The sequence below is a fragment of the Lacerta agilis genome, chromosome 12 (genome assembly GCF_009819535.1).
Source record: "Lacerta agilis isolate rLacAgi1 chromosome 12, rLacAgi1.pri, whole genome shotgun sequence".
Taxonomy (NCBI): domain Eukaryota; kingdom Metazoa; phylum Chordata; class Lepidosauria; order Squamata; family Lacertidae; genus Lacerta; species Lacerta agilis.
In genome coordinates this window covers 55,570,682-55,591,120 of record NC_046323.1, presented here as the reverse complement: position 1 = coordinate 55,591,120, position 20,439 = coordinate 55,570,682, and the positions used below count along the sequence as shown (strand labels likewise).

The following is a 20,439-nucleotide window of genomic DNA, read 5'->3' as shown; positions in this document are numbered from 1 at the left end:
TTGTGAGGTCAGAAGGCCATGAGACAGAGATATGGGCAGAGGTTATAATTGCGCAATTAACCATGGCCAGAGAGGGAGAGAGAGTTGCCGATAACACAAATATCCTGGCATTGGTACACCAATGAGCACATGCCGAGTTATTTACACTGTGCAAACCAAAGCTTGGTTCAGATTCAGAATTGAGCCTGAGCTGTAACTCTGCCATTTCCCACCGAAACCTTTGTTCCACCCTGGTCATATCAAAGTCAATTATAATAGGGGAAATGAAGTAAATCCCTTATCCCTCATGCAACAAGAAAGGAAATCGCCATGGAGAGAAATAGTCAGCTCCACGGAGCCTCCATTTCCAAAGGCACTTTACCCGTGGAGACCGGCTATTTCCTCCAAGGCAGCAACACCTGTCCAGCCGTGTCCACTGTGAGAAAAGGAATGGGGAGTTAGAGGTGGCCTCATCCAAGTAGCCCTGAAACGGAGGCATAAAACTGGGGAGGGCTGTTGCCATCTTGCCTTGTGCGCGGCCTTCCTATTGGGGTAGCCTTGGCTAAGCTGGTGCCCTCCAGATGCGCTGCTGGGGGAATGACAGGAGCTGTGGTCCAAAACAGCTGGATACCCCCCCCCCCAGTTGGCCAAGGCTGCATTCGTCCATCTGACATGCCACAGGGAAACCAAGATGTTGGTCTGATGTCTGCAGGACTCCTTACGAAAGCAGGCACATCGCGGCACAACGCCTAGGCTAATTGATGGAACTCACTGCCACAGGATAGGGCGGTGGTAATTTTGTCAAGGGGAGGGGAGATTAGGCAAATTTCACGGGGGAAAGGCAGCCTTGATGGTTATTGATCGAAGGCAATATGGAACATCCGGGTTTGTGGAGAATCAGAGGTCCTGCCATGAAGATCCTGGGATGGGAGGCGGGGTGGACAATCTATGCAGACTTCACTTATGTTTTGATGTAAAGCAGAATAAGACAGATGTACACACCTCTGCTCCACTCCCCTTTTCATGGTGGCTCCCGGGAAGTCTCTGCCGTCTGCTGAAAGGCGTAGATTTCACAAGCTAGCGAGACTTTGTTCCCTTTGGGTCAGCCTTGGCTTTGGACTTTCAGGAAGGTTCATAGGGCTGGTTAATGACTGACCAGCTCTCGCCCCCTCTTCTCCTGCCCCACAAGCTCTTCGCAGTCCGGCCATGGGTCTCACCTCGTTCCCTTTCGTCCTCTTGCTCCCCCTGCTCCTTGCTGCACCCGGCGCTGCCCAGCGTCCCCAAAAACGGCCAGCCCCAGAGAATCCCATCGACAAGATTGACGTCCAGGCCAACTTCGATCTTGGCCAGGTGAGCAGATGGATTTGGAAAGGGAAACAGAATTTCTTCTGGGGTTGGAGTGGGGCAAGATAGCCGAGCTAGAGCTGTCTAAAACTGCCTCTCAATCATTGGCTGAGATGCTGTGATGTCGTGGAATGCCCTGCTTCTTTGCCCTCCAGGATGTTTCTAAAGGTGGCTGCAAGATATTAATCGGAGTGTTTTCCTCCTCTCTTGCACCAGCTGCTGCTCCTGGATCTCACCGGAAGGGTTTTCGTTCACCCCCTGTTGACAGTAAACCCTCTTTAATATCTGTGTCAGAAGGAAGGTTCCGGAAAGAGCTCTGTCCAAATGCCCTGGAGCAACCTGGACCCTGTCCCTGCCCTCCTCTCGCATGACGGCGTTCCTTACAGCCTTGTGCTTTGCCTTTCTGTCTCTGCCTTGCACACTTGCAGGCGTCAAGCCAGTCACAAAGGCGTCCTCAGTCCAACCTGGGTCCACAGGTGAAGGGGAAGCCAGGTGGGAACTTCCTTCCCTGTAGAGGTTTGGAGCTTTTAGAGTTAACAAGCTCAACCAGATTGTCCCACCCACAGGAGGAAGAGCGTCACCGGATGCTCTGTGTACTGTTGTACTGTGTAATGTGATACTTTCTGTTTCTGTTGTCCGGAGAACGGAGAGAAGGGAGAAGCCACCAACATGGCTTGCGACTCTCCCGGAATGTAATGATTTATGCCTTGTAAAATAAAGCTTCTAGATTAGAAAGAAGCCGGACTCTGTTGTCTGTAATATGCTGGCATACACAACCCCGCTGCGTGAGAGAAGATAAGAGAAGATAACTCTGCTGAATAGCACAGGAGACGGCAGCAAGGAGAACGTACAGGAGAGGTACGTGCGCTGAAGGAAGCGTGCCGGGCTCCAAGGTGTACTAAGGTTGGTTTGAAGTGTTTCCAACAATCAAAAACACTTCAGGTTATGGATCCAGGCTTTTCCCCATTCTGGATTGATTCTGGAGCAGTTCCAAGGATCCAGAACGTGTGTGCCAAGCTGAGAAGTGCCTCCCTGGTTTGGACTGTGATGGAGCATCCAGGGAAGTTTGCTTTGCCAGCAGGAGCATTCAGCAGTCTGCTGAATGGCTCAGGAGCCTAAAACCTGCTGCCAGAGGTTGGAAGGCAGCAGGGAAGCCCAGATCGAGGGCTGCAAAAGCAGTTGTACCTCTCTGGTGAAACCCCCATCTGTGGAGCCGGCCATCAGGTCACGTGCCCAGCTGAGTGAGAAGGACGGAGCCGAGATAAGCCCTACTGTTGTGATGCAGTCACCGAGGCAACGCTGAGAGAGGCCAACCCTGGTGGGCTGCGTGTGATGGTTGCCACCATCGTCGTCATCATCGTTCCTCCTGGTGGACTTGTGAGGAACTGCGAGTCTCCTATAGAGCAGTTTGGAGAACTGACTGTTGGAGGCAAGAAAAGGCTTGACTTTTTGCTAACAGTCAAGGGACAGATCCAAGGGACAGAACTGGCGTTTTCTGTGGCTGTTGACATAACTCTGTATTTGTTTATGTCAAACCTTCTGTCCAATGTTTTTGCTGTTTGTTTTGTGCTTATCACCTGTTCTGCTTGCAGGGGCCAGAAGATGCTTCTACGCGTGAAAGGCAGCCAGGACGGGCTGTTTGCTGTTAAGAAGTCTCAATCCAGAACAGGGGGAGGTGGCACTGATGGAATGTTTGCTCAGTGCACCAGTGTGCCCATGCACCACTTATGTTTGTGTCAGTGGTACCAAAGGCTGGCAAGTCGCCACTGGGACAGTGTGCTGAAGCAGCCTGAGTTCTCTGAAGGGTGCAGGTTAAGGGCATGTAACAGCTTTCTTGATTGCAGGGTTTGCAAGGTCCAGGAGTTGACATCCTGCTACCCCGCGTCTGACAGGGAAACCACGCGTCCCTTTTCCCTGGTTCATGTGGCTGTTTCTGAAGGGATGCCAGAAGCTAACCTGGGGGGAGCGTGTTGTTCTGAGTGTTTGGCTGATGCTTTCTCTCACCACATGTGGTCTGCGTTGCTCAAGGAGGCAACTGGGGCAGCACCACTGGTTGCAGTGGAACAGCAGGTTTCTACTGGAGTGGGCTGTTCCCAGGTCCTCAGTGAGAGGGGGAGTAAGCACAGTGTGACTAACCTGCTTTCTTCACAGGTATGTGGTCTTGCAGAGAGGCAGCAAAGGATGCTGCATGCTGCCACTGAAGACATGCTCTTGGATGCAGAGCTTCCACAAGGGTTCCGGGTGGAACTGGGTGGTACCAAGGTTCTGAAAGTGTCTTTCTGTGGGTACGAACCCAGCTTGCGTAGCTGGAGGTTAGTTAACCCAGATAGTGACCAGACCCAGGTTCTAGTCAGCAGGAGTGCTGAATTCTTTGAGCAGAATGGATTGGAACACATCCCTAGAAGCCCTGATGTTCTGGATGGTCCTGTCAGTGATGGACAGGCAGATACGCCACCTGCTGGTGGCGGTGGTGGTCCAGGTGGATCAGCCCCAAGAGGGGGTATCGCTGTGGCTTTGGCACCTGCTGGTGGCTCGGGCCGAGTTCCCGGCCATCACCAGGGTGCAGCGCAGCTAGGGGCAACTCCAAGGCAGCAGCCTGGGAGTGCACCCGCAACTCCTATGTCACGGACTAGGAGGCAGGCCATGCTTGGCGACTCTTTGTGTGGCAACTCTTCTCCAGGAGAGCCTGGCGCAGGTCTCGTCCCGGAGCAAGAGCAGGGTTCTTTGGCAGTGAAGCAGGAGCCCAAAGGCGCGCCAACGTCATCCTTGGGTGTTTCAGTTAGGATGCACAGGCGCAGCAAGTCTGTAGGTGAGATGCCTGACGTCAAGGACGTGCAGGTGGAATCCAGTGCAACTGGAGCAGAGGGAGAACCTGACGTGGTATCACAGCAGTCTGCACGATCCACTGAAGGGATTCTGCCCGAAAGGTTCACGGCCACTAGCGTGAGTGCTTGTTTGGTTCAGTGTGAACCGGAAAGCCTTGTGAAGGTTCAATGGGTATCTCAAGGTGAGGCCCAGAAATGGCAGGATGCCATGGTAGAGCAGGTAGGCTCAATGAGGTCTTTGGGTGTGTGCACAACCACGACGCTGTCAGAAGGTCGTTGGGTGTGCAGACTCAAGACGGCAGCAACTGGCGAGTTGCAGTGCGAGGCTAGGTCAGTAGCCAGAGGTTTCGCTCAGGAGGAGGGGGTCCATTGTTCCGAGGTACTGGACGCGCCCTCTCTCAGAGGTGAAACCACGCGCATGCTGTTAGCGGTCGCGACTCAAAGCAGCTTTGAGGCAAGCCACTTTGGTTTGGATGCCTGTTTGGATTCCGACCTGGATGAGGAGAGGTACGAGGTACCTCCGCCAGGGTTCAAGGACAACGGGCCAAATCAGGTGTGGAGTTTGCACGAGGCAATCACTGGCTTGAAGGAGTCAGCCAGAGATTGGTCCTCAGGCGTGCAAGAAGCTTTGAGAAAGCTAGGTGTCAGCCAGAGTTGTGCTGATAGCTGCCTGTTTCTGGCAGGAGTAAGTCCAGAGCAGGAGCTAGTTCTGCAGTCCAGTGCGGACATGCTTTACCTGGTGGAGACCAGGGGACAGGTGCAACGGTTCGCAGAGGAGCTTGGTCAGTCTTTCCAGCTCAGGAACCTAAGCCCTGTTGGTGTTTACCTAGGTGTGCAGGTAGACAGAGCCGAAGACGGTAGTGTCTTGCTCAATCAGACTGGCAAGGTAGTGCAGTCGTTGAAGAAGTTCAGAGTGTCTGAATGTGCTAGTGTCAGAACACCCATGGAGACGTGTCTAGGTGAGGACAGTCAGACCGGGGAACGCTCTGAGTTCGAGAGCCCCGAGGTGTTTAGGTCAGCTCCTGGGAGGCTGTTGTTTCCTTCACGGTTGAGCAAACCTGACATAGCAGTTGCTGTGGATCTGTTCAGCAAGGTGGCTGCAAATCCCAGCGTGCATGCCTGGAATGGCATGGTGAGAGTGCTCCAGAGTTTGCAGGAGACTAAGGAGTTTTGCCCGGAGTTGTCAGCTACCGGTGAGCCCCAGCTCACGCGCTGGTGCGACGGCGGTTGGGCAAATTCCGAGGACAGGAAATCTGTGTCTGAAATGGTTGTACAGTGTGGAGGAGCTCTAGGCGGGCTGAAGTCCCAGTGCCAGAGCCTCATTGCTCGTTCTCGTGCAGAAGCCAGGTACAGTGCGTTGTCAGTGCTTTGCAGGGAACTGGAGTTCTATAGGTGTTTGGTCCAAGAGATCTGCGTTCAGAGTTGCCTACCCGTGATAGTTTGGGAGGACAACCAACTCTGTTTGTTGGTGGCAGAGTCTGGACAAGTCAAGGCCAGACCCAAACACCTAGACGTTCTCTTTCGAGACGTGTACGTTCAGACCGGCTTGGAGAAGCTGAAGTACTGTCCTGGTCAGGTGAACCAGAGGGTTGGGTTCACGAAGCCCTGAGCTTCCAACGTCATTGGGAGTTCTGTGAGGGTTTGTGTGAGGTAAGCTGCAAGCTTACGACGCCCCTGTGTGCGGGACAAGAGGGGGTGTAGAGGTTTGGAGCTTTTAGAGTTAACAAGCTCAACCAGATTGTCCCACCCACAGGAGGAAGAGCGTCACCGGATGCTCTGTGTACTGTTGTACTGTGTAATGTGATACTTTCTGTTTCTGTTGTCCGGAGAACGGAGAGAAGGGAGAAGCCACCAACATGGCTTGCGACTCTCCCGGAATGTAATGATTTATGCCTTGTAAAATAAAGCTTCTAGATTAGAAAGAAGCCGGACTCTGTTGTCTGTAATATGCTGGCATACACAACCCCGCTGCGTGAGAGAAGATAAGAGAAGATAACTCTGCTGAATAGCACAGGAGACGGCAGCAAGGAGAACGTACAGGAGAGGTACGTGCGCTGAAGGAAGCGTGCCGGGCTCCAAGGTGTACTAAGGTTGGTTTGAAGTGTTTCCAACAATCAAAAACACTTCATTCCCAACAACCCCTGCCTCTTGCAAAAACACCCCTGAGCTTGTGTGCGTTGTCGAGAACCTCGCTCCATAATGTGATATTTACACACTGGTGTAAAATGGCACTCCTTGGTTGTTGTTGTTGTTCAGTCGTTCAGTCGTGTCCGACTCTTCGTGACCCCATGGACCAGAGCACGCCAGGCACTCCTGTCTTCCACTGCCTCCCGCAGTTTGGCCAGACTCATGCCAGTCGCTTCGAGAACACTGTCCAACCATCACATCCTCTGTCGTCCCCTTCTCCTTGTGCCCTCCATCTTTCCCAACATCAGGGTCTTTTCCAGGGAGTCTTCTCTTCTCATGGGGTGGCCAAAGTACTGGAGCCTCAACTTCAGGATCTGTCCTTCCAGTGAGCACTCCTTGGTTATCAAATTTTAAATTTGATCCATGCCAAGTAATTCCATTTAGCTTAGATAATTTAAATCCACCTGTCCCCCTAATTAGCAAGAGGATGCTCTCTAAAATCACACCCCATGACAACGTTTAAAAGGCAAAGGACCGAAAATCTGTTGGTTGTTAAGGTGCTACAAGAGTCAATGCTTTTGCAAGTTGTGTGTGCCTCCCAGTGTGATTTGGGGCAGAAAAGGCTACTGCGGTGACCTGCAGGAGGTGATGGACGGCTCCCATCATCCTTGACCTTTGCTGGGGTTTGTGGAAGTTGTGGTCCAAAACAGATGGAGAACATCAGGTTGGATATCCTTGGTTTGGGGGAATGAACAAACGAACCCCCACCACCACCACCCACACAAATCCTATTTTTTTAAATCGTTCAACAATATTGTTAGTCAAAACAAAATACAAAATACAAAATTCCTTCCAGTAGCACCTTAGAGACCAACTAAGTTTGTTCTTGGTATGAACTTTCATGTGCATGCACACTTCTTCAGATACAGATATTGTTATTGTTATTTACACTCTCACATTCAGTGGGCTGTATCCAACCAAGTTCTACTCGAGAGGATACACACTGAAATTAACGAACCGAAGTCAGACTCATATCCATCCATTTCAGAGGGCCTACTCTGATGTACACCCCCTCAACATTTCTTCAATGAAAATAGGAACACCCTATTCCATCCCCTCCAAGATTTCTCTGATGAAAAGAGAGACATCCTAGGTTGTCCCAAGTTGACTCTCTCTCTCTCTCTCCTTCTGCAGTTTGCCGGGAAATGGTTCCTGGTCGGGGTAGCCTCGCAATGCAGCTACTTGAGTGAGAACAGCCACCGGCTTGAAGCAACCAACCTGGTGGTCTCTGTGGGTGGCGCAAGCTCTCAGGGATCCTTGTTGGTGAGCACCTTCCACCCGCTGTGAGTATCCGAGGAAGCCGGCGGGATCCGCTGGGCCCAGATGAATGGGATGTGGAGGAAAGGCCACCCTCTTTGTTGGTCCCCAAGAATCATAGAACGGTAGAGTTGGAAGGGACCCCAAGAGTCCTCTAGTCCAACCCACTGCGCTAGAGGAATATCAGCTACAACATCCCAGGCAGATGGCCATCCAACCTCTGCTTAAAAACCTCCAAGGAAGGAGAGACCATTCTACAGTCGAATAGCTCTTACTGTCAGAAAGTTTTTCCGTGGAGAACTATGTCTGCCACCTTTGGAGGAAATACAGTGGGGTATAAATGTGGAATGCTCTTTCAAGCAACTGTTACTTACATGCACACACACAGAGCCAATGCCTTTGGGTTTTTTTCTGGGGCCAGTAGGGATGTGTTTTTCTGGTGCTGTCTGTTCCTAGGCAAACAGCCTATGGAACAGGATCCAGCCTGACGTGGACCGGCCTCTGGAATACTGCCCTGAATGCTTGGTCTTCTCCTCCATCTCTGCAGGGACGGCGTCTGTTGGAACATCCAGCAAACCTACTTCCCTACCAAGGTTCCTGGCAGGTTCCTCTTGAAAGGTGGGCGAGGATTGGGGTGGTTTCGCCGATGGGGACCTCCCTCACATTTCTCCCAATTCCCCCCACCCCACAAGCAATAATCCTCACCTTTACTACTATGCGTTTCAAGCACTCCCTGTTGGTATCTCTATAACCCCTACAGCAACCCTGGGCACAACCGTCATTCCCACGTCTCCAGGCGCATTTATTGAATAAAGTAGAGCTGGCCAAGGGAGTTTTGGGTGGAGCTGAAGGTTTATGTCTTAATGTTTCTACTGCCCTGTTGTTGGAGGGCAAATCTGCGGTCTCACTAGTACCATTAACTACTCATGAGTTGGGTTGAAGAAAGAGTCCGAAAGTTTATTTACTGCAGTAAATAGGTTCAGCGCAGTCACTGAACGGATGTGTGTGTGTGTGTGTGTGTGTGTGTGTGTGTGTGTGTTACCCCCCCTGGACCTTTTATAGGGTTTATAGGGTTTACAGACAAAGAATTCATATAAATCCAAAAGCTGCAAACATCAGCAGAGGGTAGCCGGCAAAACATTCATTGGATGCAACTTTCTGGATGTCCAGCCTGCAACTTGACGTGTGTCCAGCCCTTCTACGGCCCCTGGCTTCTAAAGTTTTGAAGCCTGCATAGATACAACCTACTTACTAAAAAAAGGGGAGAACTGTAGTCTGAGATTTAGGTTTACATAGATAACAAGTCTACATAAGGGAGTTGACCTTGGTAAGTTGGCATGGCCAGACTTCCATAAATCTTCTACTTCGAAATGCCATTCTTATCTGGTGTCTTCGGCAGGCAAGCAGCAAGAGAGCCATGTGTCTTTTATGAACAAAAGGGAACTGCTATGAGCCAAGGAAGCCAAGGGTTTTTAACTGAACCCCAATGTCTCATTCAATTGGGACCTTTTATAGGTTTCTCAGGGACGCGGGTGGCACTATGGTCTAAACCACTGAGCCTCTTGGGCTTGCCGATCAGAAGGTTGGCGGTTCGAATCCCCGCGACGGGGTGAGCTCCCGTCGCTTGGTCCCTGCTCCTGCCCACCTAGCAGTTGTAAAGCACGTGAAAGTGCTAGTAGATAAATAGGTCCCGCTCCGGCAGGAAGGTAAACAGCGCTCTGGTTTGCCAGAAGCAGCTTAGTCATGCTGGCCACATGGCCTGGAAGCTGTATGCCGGCTCCCTTGGCCAGTAAAGCGAGATGAGCGCCGCAACCCCAGAGTCGTCCGCGACTGGACCTAATGGTCAGGGGTCCCTTTACCCTTTACCTTTATAGGTTTCTCACACAAAGCATATTTTGGAGCCCCTGGCCCACCCCACACCCCACACTGTCGCTGCCCAGGCAGAAGTGCAACCCGTTTCGTTTTAAATTTAAAAGTGGGAGACAAATATTCTGCCAAGCAAGCCAAACTCTGCTCCACCAGGTCTCCATACTGGGGGAACGTCACCTGTTGGATTTCTGCCTCCTGTGCTGCTCTTTAAAGGCACAGGGGCAGAAGCCCCTCAGAAGCCCCTTTGCTTGCAGGGGAGCAGGCAATGCGCCATTTCTCCATGCGCTGACCTAGGGCGCTCTGTGCGTCCCTCCCTCCCTCCCCCCAGGCCGTGGCAGCCCCGTGGACGTGGTGGTGGCGGAAACGGATTATAGCAGCTACGCCATTGTGTATTACCAGAAAGACCGGAAGATCTCAGCGAAGCTTTATGGTGAGGACTCCTTGGAATCGCCGCGCAGGTTTTGGAGTGGGCTGGAAACATTCCTGCAGGAGGGAGGGGAGCTCTGTCTAAGCTCAGCCTTGAGAGCTAAAATGAAGACCTCCAAGTATCGGTGGTGGGGCAAAAATGAGGAAAGGTCTTCAGGCCCCTCTTGGAAGACCCCTGGAAGCGGTGGCAAGAAGGACACTGCCCAGTTTGCCCGTGGTCTCACTCAGCAGGACTCTGCTTATGCCCTTGTTAGCCAGGGTAGGAATGGAGCCCCCAGCCTCAGGGGTAGTCTACTTCAAAAGAGCTAAATGCTAGGGGTAGACTTTTGCTTCTCCTTCCATAGAAACAGGACTCTGTTTTCACACTTTCAATTGTTCTCTGAGGTGTGGAGGGAAAGGGGCACGCGGGACAGTCTGGGATCCAATCAGAAACCGGGACGGCTTCGTTAATTCCAGGACTGTCCCTAGGAAATTGGGACACGTGGAGGGTCTGCATTCAGCCACTCGCCCTGCAGAGGTGCAGGCGAATTGCACCAAGGTTTCCCGTTGCTTCTCTGTATGAATCACTGCCCTAGGCATCTCTCCATCCATAGCAGAGGCATTCCAGGAGCAGAGACTTGCGCCAAGAGACTTGTTGACAGAGCAGTGCACACTCACTCCAGACATTGCAGAACTGGACCTTTCCATGGGGGGTGGGGGGGTGGGGGATTGTGATTTGGCTGTTGGCTGCTTAGGGAACAAAGACAGCATTAACGCTACACTTAAATTTATGAAAGGACGAGCCGTCCGGGTGAACGACGCTGTCACGGCTAAATTTGAGCAGCGTGTGGCTGGCATAGGCCTGAATGAAGACACGACCTACTACTTCCCTGTCTATGGTGAGTAGAGGATGGGGCTCCGTGCCCCATAATTGAAGGGGTCCGGCTGGGAAAGTGAAGTGTAGGTGGCAGGGGTGTAGTGAGCCGCTTGGCTGCCGGGGGTGGCAAGCCAAGCGGCACCCCCGGGGGGGGGGCGGGGCGTCACTCCGTGCGCATTACCTCATGACGCATGCGCACGGAGTGACGCCTCTGCCCGGGCCAGCGAGGAGGGGTGCCACCCCTCCTCGCTGGCCCGCCCCTCTCCATTTCCCAGCTCCGCTCAGGAAGCCCAGCCAGCGGCGAAAGAAGCCGCGCCCTGAGTGTCAACCCCCCCCAGGGCGCTACCCGGGGTGGACTGCCCCCCGCCCCCCTTGCTACGCCCCTGATAGGTGGGTTCCCACGAGGCAAGACACAGCGATAACAGCAAGAACCTTTATTGAACTACCTAACTGGGGAAAGCAACTGCTTATATACATTCCTGAAATGCTGGGCCACTCCCACTCCCAACTTGATTGGCTGTCTAAACTTCCAAGCTGCAAATCACGACTCAGACTTCAAGGGCCAATGGCAGAGGCCCAAATCCTGAAGTGTCCTGTGACTGGGCATCATGTATCGAATCAGAACACAGGAGCTCAGAATCCTTAGTCCAGGCTCAAGCTCAGGCAAACACAGAGCAGTCCCCTGGCCCTCCACAGGTGATGGGGGAAGACCCTCCTCTGTCAGAGAGGCCCATCCCGTTGGTGCCATTATTCTTGGCTGACACAGTGGACTTGACAGGTCTGTGGATTTGGGGTCCCTGTGCATCCTGACACCATTGGATGCCTCAATGGATGCGTTATGGGGTGAGGCTGCAGTCGAGGGCTCACGTTCTGCCCTTAGGAAGTCCCTGGCTGCTAGCATTTGCAATGTAAAAGAGAGGAGTGGTTGAGTATGAGGTCTCTTCACACCCACAAAAGGCTATGGGCCCATTCGGGGCTTTAAATGACGTGATGTTACCTCTCCCCCCCCCCCGGATAATGACAAAAGCCAAAATTTGGCATGCCCCCCCTGTGTGCCAAAGTTTTGCTGTTGCTATTCAGCAAAAACCCCACGTTTTGCAGCACCCCAAATCTGAGCAATCGATACCTCAAACACGAGGTTGACACTCAAAAATCCGACAGTGTCCAAATCACTCTAAACTGGTGCCAGATTTTGGCAACAGTTTTGCAGCGTTTTGCAGCGAAAACCCCGTGTTTTGCAGAGCCCCACGAGCTGAGTCCCCTGGACTTGTGCAGAGCGTTCCCCCCTTATCATCAGAAAGTTGTGACGCTGCAAAAGATTCCAGGCTGTGGATTTTGCGGTGGCGGCCCCTCCCCCTTTTAATTTCAATATATAAAGAAATTTATGCATCGTGGTATGCCATGTTGCTGTCATTGATGAAATCTTCTGTGGCTTAAAAAAAGAAAAAAGAAAAAAGAAATCTTCTGTTTGGGTGCGGGTGGCGCTGTGGGTTAAACCACAGAGCCTCTTGGGCTTGCCAATCAGAAGGTTGGCGGTTCGAATCCCCGCGATGACGGGGTGAGCTCCCGTTGCTCGGTCCCTGCTCCTGCTCACCTAGCAATTCGAAAGCACGTCAGAGTGCAAGTAGATAAACAGGTACTGCTCCGACGGGAAGCTAAACGGCGTTTCCGTGAGCTGCTCTGTTTCGCCAGAAGCGGCTTAGTCATGCTAGCCACATGACCCGGAAGCTGTACGCTGGCTCCCTCGGCCAGTAAAGCGAGATGAGCGCCGCAACCCCAGAGTCGTCTGCGACTGGACCTAGTGGTCAGGGGTCCCTTTACCTTCACCTAGAGATCCCCAGCAGGTTTTCTTTACTCTCCACAACTGAGATAATTGCTCATTTTTCTTCCTTTGGCCCTTTCCCTCAGGGTTTTGCGACTCGGCCGACCAGTTCCACATCCTCAAGGGTGAGTTGCAAATTCAACTGCATCTTCCCTGCTAAATAAATAAATGTAAATCAGAACCAGAAAAGCTACAGGACTTTCTGTGGCAACTCAAGATTTCACGGTAAAACAATTGCCGGTTCAAATAGGCCAAGTGTACAATAGCCTGTTCACACAAAGAACGTGGTATGTTTGGCTTTATTCACCTTGCTGAAGAACATAGAAATATCAAAGATCCCTTTCGACTTCAAGGAAGTCATGTGGAGATGGACTCTGCTGTTGCGCAGACTCTCTAGCCAAATAATCAGGGATGCAAAGTGAATTGATTTCAGACTTTTATTAGGAATAACTGCATTTTCAGCTTGAAACTCTGACAACAAACAAACTTATTAAAACTGACTTCATTTATGAAGCTGCAAACTGGAGGAAAGAAAAAACTGCAATGTAAGAAACAGTAAATATTAGCAATATAATACGTTTATATGAATAGTGACTATTTTAATTATCAGCCGTGACTTAAAGACCAGAAACGAGTGTGCTTATTAAGCGATAAAAACCAAACCAAGATTGGGCTGGGTGGGAAAGCAGAATTCTGCAACGGGAGGGTTGGGAACAGGAGCCAGGAAGACCTGACACTCCTTCAGGTTCGCAGCTCAAACTTCACGTCCAGGTGAGCTTGCCTCGCCAAGGTCATGATTTCCGACAGCTTCACGGCCATCTCAGCAGCTTTGTCCAAGTCGTCGCAGGCCAAGATCTTCAAGTCACTCTCTGCTATCAAGGCCTTGGCTGCCTCCACCTGCGTCCCTTGCAGCCTCACGACGATCGGGATGGCCAGCTCCAGCTCGGTGGCCGCCATGATGATCCCTTCCGCGATGATATCACACCGCATGATGCCGCCGAAAATGTTCACCAGGATGGACTGGACCCTGTCGTCCGAAGTGATGAGCTTGAAGGCCTCTTTGACCTGCACGGCTGTGGCGCCCCCTCCGACGTCCAGGAAGTTGGCCGGTGTCCCTCCGTGGAGCTTGATGATGTCCATGGTCGCCATCGCCAAACCGGCGCCGTTCACCAGGCACCCAATGTTCCCATCTAACCCCACGTAGTTCAGATCCACGCTGGCCGCCTCTCGGTCCCTCATGTCTTCCTGGCTCCAGTCCTGCAGGTCGAAGATCTTCTTCTGGCGGAACGCCGAGTTGCTGTCGAAATTGATCTTGGCATCCATGCACATCACTTTCCCCGTCGAGTCCTCCACCATGGGGTTGATCTCCACCATGAGGGCGTCGTACTTAATGAAGATGTTGTACAGCTTCATCATATTGTCCGCGGCCTCATCCGCCACCTTGGCGGGGAAGCCCATCTTCTGGGCAAGCTTCAGGGCCTGGTCCTTCCGGATGCCTTCCACAATGTCGACGGGCTCCTTGACGATGGCTTCGGGGTCCTCGGCGGCCACGTCTTCAATGCTGACGCCCCCCTGGGAGCTGCCGATGAGCACGGGGCCCTGGAAGGACCTCTCCATCGTGATGGCAAAGTAGTACTCCTTCCTTGGGTAGCGGCGTTCACAGACGAGGACCTGGTTGCAGATTCGGCCCTGCTTTCCCGTCTGCTTGGTGTAGAGCTTCTTGCCGATCATCTTGGAGGCCACCTCCCGGGCTTCTTCCGGAGAGGAGACGATCTTCACCCCTCCTTTCAGGCCCCCTTCGAATGTCCCTTTGCCCCGGCCGCCAGCCAAAACCTGCGCCTTCACCACTATGTCTTCCGTTCCAATCTCTTTCGCTGCCTTATAGGCTTCTTCCGGCGTCTTGGCCACCAGGCCGTTAGGGACGGAAACGCCGGCTTCTTTCAGCAGCCCCATGCTCAGGTACTCATGCAGAGACAAGCTCCTTCGCTGCTGTGTTTGCAGCCCAAGGCCTTTAAACCATCCTGGGCTCCCACCAAACAACAGGCAACCTTCTCTCGCCATCAGGCCAGCCACTCTCAAGGTCCACCGGCAGATCATGGAGGCCGATTTCCGTTCCCTTCCTTGCAGATTTCTCTTGCTCAGATCTCCTCCAACAGACCTCCCCAACTGTCTTTTTAAGGGGCAGGGTATTCCCCAAGATTCCTCCTCTAACAGTCCTCAACCTGCCTTCCCATTGGCCGGGGCCAAGATTCCGCGATGACATCACCACCCTGACCAGACACGCCTCTTTGGTGTCTGAATGATGTTGCCCCTTAAGATTTGTGGGTGGGTAGGAAGGGATGTGATGTTTGATTGCAGTATTTACTTTCCCCACCCTGAAGAACCCCCCTGTAAAGAGGGGGCACTGTCTCCTGCTGGATCAGGCCATCCTGTTCCCACAGAGGCCAGCCAGTTGTCTGTGGAGAGCATGAAGACTGAAGCCAGGCACATTTCAGAGTAATACTGAAGTGCAGAGTTTATGGTTCTACCAAGGAGTGTACATATGCCATGTCGTTTTTGGGGGTGGAACTTAATTATTTCAGATTTCTTCAGTTAGAATTTTTTTAAAAAAAATGTTTTTGGGTGTGAGGAATTAAAGTTTGCTAATATTTTAGTGACTGGGCAACATTTAGCTTGGTAAATCTATGTTTCATCAAAAATCACATAGACCTCTCTTGGAAAACCAAAGAATTTTAATTTTACCTTCAGAAAATGTCAGGTAATGCTAAATAAATAATAATTTAAATTAATATAAAATAAAACTGCAAGTACCGGTACTTGGCAGTTATTTCTACGCAATTCTGCACACATTTCGCTTACTAATTATATTAATTTAACTAAAATAGCTTTTGAATTCCCAAGTTGCGTCGCAACTTTTTAGCACCCCTCAGTTTTGGAATGTGAAAGTTGGAGAATCCAGCATGCCCTAATAAAGTGAACTCAGCCCGGCAGCAAATGGGCAACAGGGGCAGATCTCTCAGCACAGGGGTGGTATGATGGCAAGGACACCCTCCCATCAGCAATTGTGCTGCAGCATTCTGCACTCGCTGGTGTTATATAAAATAAACCCTGCTTCTTTTCCCTTATGGGGTGTTCCAGAGCCCATATACCGTGGTACCTCTGGCTTGCGAACGGGATCCGTTCCCGAGTCCCGTTTGCAACATGAGCAGAACGCAGCATGAAGCACCGCATCTGTGCATGTTCCCGGTGCGATTCGGCGCTTCTGCGCATGTGCAAATCGACAAACCCGGAAGTGACCCGTTCTGGTACTTCCGGGTTCGGCGCGTTTGTATCCTTGTGACAAACGCAACCCGCAGCGGCCGTATCCAGAGGTATGACTGTAGGGTCCTTAAGTGGGTTCCCTATCGGTAGGAGAAAATAACAGACCAACCAGAGAATATTGAGAAGCAAGGCAGTTAGTAAACCTGAACTTTATTAACTGTTGCAACAGGGTCCTCCACTCCCCCCACGCAGGAAGGCAGGAGGGACCCAGAACAATGGTGTCCAGGCTCTGATATAGACTTTTGAAATTGCCCACCCTGTAGCCAGAGACCACCCCCCAAAACATCATGCATACATCACAGAAGGGGCCGGTCTCCAACAGAAATCCTTTCTGCTAGGATACCTGATAATGGTCACTGATTGCTTTACCTGGGCAGCCCGGCCATTCTTTTGTGATGGTAAATACTTTAATTCCTGAATCCAGGTCACAGGCTCACCCTATTCACACACAAGTTACAGGATTTGTAAGCAAAAAGACAAAGAGAAGGTCTTCCTCCTCGCAGAGAAATATTTGAGGTCAATTTGGGAGTCAAAATGGGTTGCGAGAGTCAAAATGGCTTCAGAACTGCTCTCCTGTACTATTTCAGCCACATGGTTTATATACTTGTTTGTGTGTGTGTTTGCCTTGTACATTTATGAACGTTTATTTTATATTTGGGACCTTAGAATTCTTATAACACTGGGTTGTGATTCCTGCATTGCAGGGGGTTGGTCTGGATGACCCTCAGGGTTCCTTCCACCTCTACATTTCTTTGATTCTATGATGTCACTGTGAACTCTTTGCCCTGGCCAATGAGAAGGCCAGGGAGGTGGACTGTTGGAAAAGGAACTTTGGGAAGTCTCTCTCCAGGGGCCAGTTGGAAAGTCTGGGAAGGAGAAGAAGTTGGAAAAAGTGGGTGAAGGCTGCCTCCATGATCTGCAGGCAGGCGGTGAGCATGGTGAAGCTGATGGGGAGGACCACCATGGCCAGGGTGCTGGGTGGGAACCCAGGGTTTAATAGCCACGGGCTGCCCACGCAGCAACAAAGGAGCTTGTCTCTGCACGAGTACCTGTGCATGAAGCTCTTGAAAGACGCCGGCGTTTCCGTTCCCTACGGTCTGCTTGCGAGGACACCGGACGAAGCCTACCAGGTGGCGAGAGACATTGGCACCACGGACCTGGTGGTTAAGGCGCAGGTTTTGACGGGGGGGCGGGAGAAGGGGACCTTTGAGGGCGGCCTGAAAGGAGGAGTGAGGATCGTATATTCTCCAGAAGAAGCCCGGGAGATCGCCTCCCTGATGATTGGCAAGAGGCTGTTCACCAAGCAGACGGGAGAAGAAGGCCGGATCTGCAACCAAGTCCTCATCTGCGAGCGCAGGTACCTCCGGAGGGAGTACTACTTTGCCATCATGATGGAGAGGTCCTTCCAGGGCCCCGTGATCATCGCCAGCTCCCAGGGGGGCGTCAACATTGAAGACACCGTGGAGGGGAAACCTGAGGCCATCCTCAAGGAGCCCGTCGACATTGTGGAAGGCCTTCAGGACGAACAGGCCCTGAAGATCGCCGAGAAGATGGGCTTCCCATCTAACCTGGCATACGACGCCGCGGACAATATGATGAAGCTCTACGGCTTCTTCATTAAGCACGACGCCCTCATGGTGGAGATCAACCCCATGGTGGAGGACTCGACGGGGAAAGTGATGTGCATGGATGCCAAGATCATTTTCGACAGCAACTCGGCGTTCCGCCAGAAGAAGATCTTCGACCTGCAGGACTGGACCCAGGTGACGGAGGGAGACAGAGATGCAGCCCACGCAGAGCTCAACTACATCGGCTTAGACGGGAACATCGGGTGCCTTGTGAACGGCGCCGGCTTGGCGATGGCGACCATGGACATCATCAAGCTCTACGGAGGAACCCCGGCCAACTACCTCAACGTCGGAGGGGGGGCCACCGTGGAGCAGGTGACGGAGGCCTTCAAGCTCATCACGTCCAACGAAAACGTTCAGGCCATCCTGGTCAATATTTTCGGGGGGCTCATGAGGTGCGACGTCATCGCCCACGGCATCATCATGTCGGTCAAAGACCTGGATCTCAAAGTACCGATCGTCGTGCGGTTGCAAGGCACGCGGGTCGAAGACGCGAAGGTCTTGATCGCCGAGAGCGGCCTGAGGATCTTGCCCTGCGACGATCTGGATAAGGCCGCCAAAATGGCCGTGAAGCTCTCGGCAATAATGAACCTGGCAAGGGAAGCGGAAGTGGATGTTATGTTCCAGTTGCCACACTGACGGAGCAGATCTTTCCGGCTCATAGACCCCCTTGTGGTCTCAGTTTTCCACAATAACCTCCCCCAACCCTATTTTGTGTGTGTGTGAAAAGATCTGAGTTGTTTAATAAGCACATGTGGATCGGATCTTTAATTTTCAGTTAATGATTTACATGAAGAGTGACGCTCTGGTCACTCTTCATGTAAATTATTATATTGCCAAAATTTATTCTTCATGGCAGGCTCCCCCACCGTCCAGTTAACAGTCGCAAAAATGATGTAATCCTCAACAAGCATAAAAGAGCTTAAATCTGAAAACACATTTCAGCCAAATAAAAGTCTACAATCAATTGGTTTTTTGGAACTGTCTCCCTGATTATTGGCCATGTATGACAGCAATGGGATGTGGGTGGTGCTGTGGTCTAAACCACTGAGCCTAGGGCTTGCTGATCAGAAGGTTGGCGGTTCAAATCCCCGCGATGGGGTGAGCTCCCGTTGCTCGGTCCCTGCTCCTGCCCCCCCTAGCAGTTTGAAAGCACGTCAAAGTGCAAGTAGATAAATAGGTACCGCTCCGGCGGGAAGGTAAACGGCGTTTCTGTGCACTGCTCTGGTTTGCCAGAAGCGGCTTAGTCATGCTGGCCACATGACCCGGAAGGTGTCTGCGGACAAACACGGCTCCCTCGGCCTACAGAGCGAGATGAGCGCTGCAACCCCAGAGTCGGACACGACTGGACCTGATGGTCAGGGGAAGGGTCCCTTTACCTTTATGGATCAGGACTTAGACTGAAACATTTTAAAAGTTGAGCATGCTGGAAATATTCCAGGAGCCTGCAGAGCAGAAAGAGGGGCAAAAGAAGCAGGGTTATTCTATCACGGCTGCTCAGAGCTGCCTTCGGCCCTTCTGCAACTGCCCCCTCGCAGCATCCCTTCCATCAAGCTCCCTGCGCTGTTTCCACCCCGACTGGTCATTATAACTTTAATAACTAGTACCTGAGCTTATTCCTTTCCTCCTCCCTCCCCATTCCCCTTTCCTTTTATGCCATCTATTTTAGATTGACCTGGAAGCGGGTTTTTTTGGGGGGGGGGGCTAAACGCTTTATAAATAAATAAGCGAATGCACTGTGCATATACCTAGTATATTTTGCCACTTTTAGAAAAGCCACCAAGAAAAAGAAGATATTTTTAGAACTGCCACCAAGGCGGAGGTGAAAAAAGGAGTAAGAGCAGGTGCAAATAAACGATGCAGAAAGAACAATGAATCTAGCAATATTCTTACAGGGCAGAACTGGGGGGGGGGATATCCACATCAGGTTCTTTTCAACTGACTTTACTCAGCGTAGACCCGCTGAAATTAATGCTCACGTGACTAAGGGCTGGTTCAGAGGCTACAGCACCAGTTCAAAACCCGTCTCAGACATTAAATTCACCAAGGAAGACTACCTTAAGGCGGACAGTGGCAACCCTTAGGATATCTTATCAGAGAGGAGCTACAATTCACTTTGATAGAGATGAAGGAGCCCAAGAAATGGAAGGGGGCTCAGGGCATCATCCACACAGATCCCCCCCCCAACCTATAACTACAGTTTAGACTGGAATTTTATATATAGTAACAGGAAATTGAAATGGGACCTTATCCAGCATTGCATCGTAAGGGGATGTTACAGTGTGGATAGAGATGGGGAAAGAGGGGAGCTCTTTTTTTTAAAAGCAACAAACTTGAACCTGAGCCACCAAGACGGCAGATGGAAGATGTTAAGATGTGTCACCTTCTCTATCAAATAACAGAAGAGAGTAATATTCTTTTTGACGAGAAAACATCACAGGGCGTTGTTTTGACCAAGTAAAAACACACAGCCGTTTCCCCACCTGTGTTTGTTTACTGCAGATATCAAGGTGGTGGCGTAGCGGACTAAGAGCGCCGGACTAAGACCCGGGAGAGGCCAGGGTTCGAATCCCCACTCAGCCACGAAACTCACCGGGTGAGCCTGGGCCAGTCACTGCCTCTCAGCCTAACCTCCTTCTTTACAGGGCCGTTGTGAGGGTGAAATGTAAAGCACCTCAAGACCCCTGGAAGAGAAAGGTGCTATATAAATACGATAAATAAATAAATACAGCAAAAAGGAAAAAGAGCCTATAAATATTTATTTATTCATTTATTTATTTGTTGAATTAAAGACGTTCTGAGGAGCGTTGTCAGTGGCAGGTCCGTCTTAAGCATACCCTGCACCGTGGTGCAAAGATCCCTCCGGCACCTCCCCCCCCCCCGTTTCCCAGAGTTGCCAACCCTTTTTAGGGAGGACGGCGCTGC

General features: G+C 51.5%; 4 protein-coding genes across 4 annotated transcripts in view; 2 read left to right on the top strand and 2 right to left on the bottom strand.

Moving 5' to 3' along the window:
• Positions 1-20,439, bottom strand: part of LOC117056185 (zinc finger protein 208-like) — a 231,917-nt gene that overhangs the window by 109,023 nt on the left and 102,455 nt on the right. The gene's annotated exons all lie outside the window — the stretch shown is intronic.
• C8G (complement C8 gamma chain) lies at positions 1,117-20,135 on the top strand. Its single transcript, XM_033166384.1, has 7 exons — positions 1,117-1,329; positions 7,470-7,618; positions 8,140-8,210; positions 9,790-9,891; positions 10,664-10,765; positions 12,652-12,690; positions 20,017-20,135. Exons 1-7 carry the CDS (start codon positions 1,186-1,188, stop codon positions 20,034-20,036), a joined length of 627 nt encoding a protein of 208 aa, XP_033022275.1. The 5' UTR covers positions 1,117-1,185; the 3' UTR covers positions 20,037-20,135.
• On the bottom strand, positions 13,299-14,697 carry LOC117056193 (succinate--CoA ligase [ADP-forming] subunit beta, mitochondrial-like). The gene has a single exon (XM_033166379.1). It carries the CDS (start codon positions 14,660-14,662, stop codon positions 13,307-13,309), a length of 1,356 nt encoding a protein of 451 aa, XP_033022270.1. The 5' UTR covers positions 14,663-14,697; the 3' UTR covers positions 13,299-13,306.
• LOC117056194 (succinate--CoA ligase [ADP-forming] subunit beta, mitochondrial-like) lies at positions 16,564-18,170 on the top strand. The gene has a single exon (XM_033166380.1). The coding sequence runs from the start codon at positions 16,798-16,800 to the stop codon at positions 18,151-18,153; it is 1,356 nt and encodes a 451-aa protein (XP_033022271.1). The 5' UTR covers positions 16,564-16,797; the 3' UTR covers positions 18,154-18,170.

Coding starts and splice junctions, on each gene's coding strand:
- C8G (XM_033166384.1), top strand. CDS start 1,186: ATGGGTCTCACCTCGTTCCCTTTCGTCCTCTTGCTCCCCCTGCTCCTT. Junction 8,211..9,789: donor TGGCAGGTTCCTCTTGAAAG/GTGGGCGAGGAT, acceptor CCCTCCCCCCAG/GCCGTGGCAGCCCCGTGGAC. Junction 12,691..20,016: donor CCAGTTCCACATCCTCAAGG/GTGAGTTGCAAA, acceptor TGTTTACTGCAG/ATATCAAGGTGGTGGCGTAG.
- LOC117056193 (XM_033166379.1), bottom strand. CDS start 14,662: ATGATCTGCCGGTGGACCTTGAGAGTGGCTGGCCTGATGGCGAGAGAA.
- LOC117056194 (XM_033166380.1), top strand. CDS start 16,798: ATGATCTGCAGGCAGGCGGTGAGCATGGTGAAGCTGATGGGGAGGACC.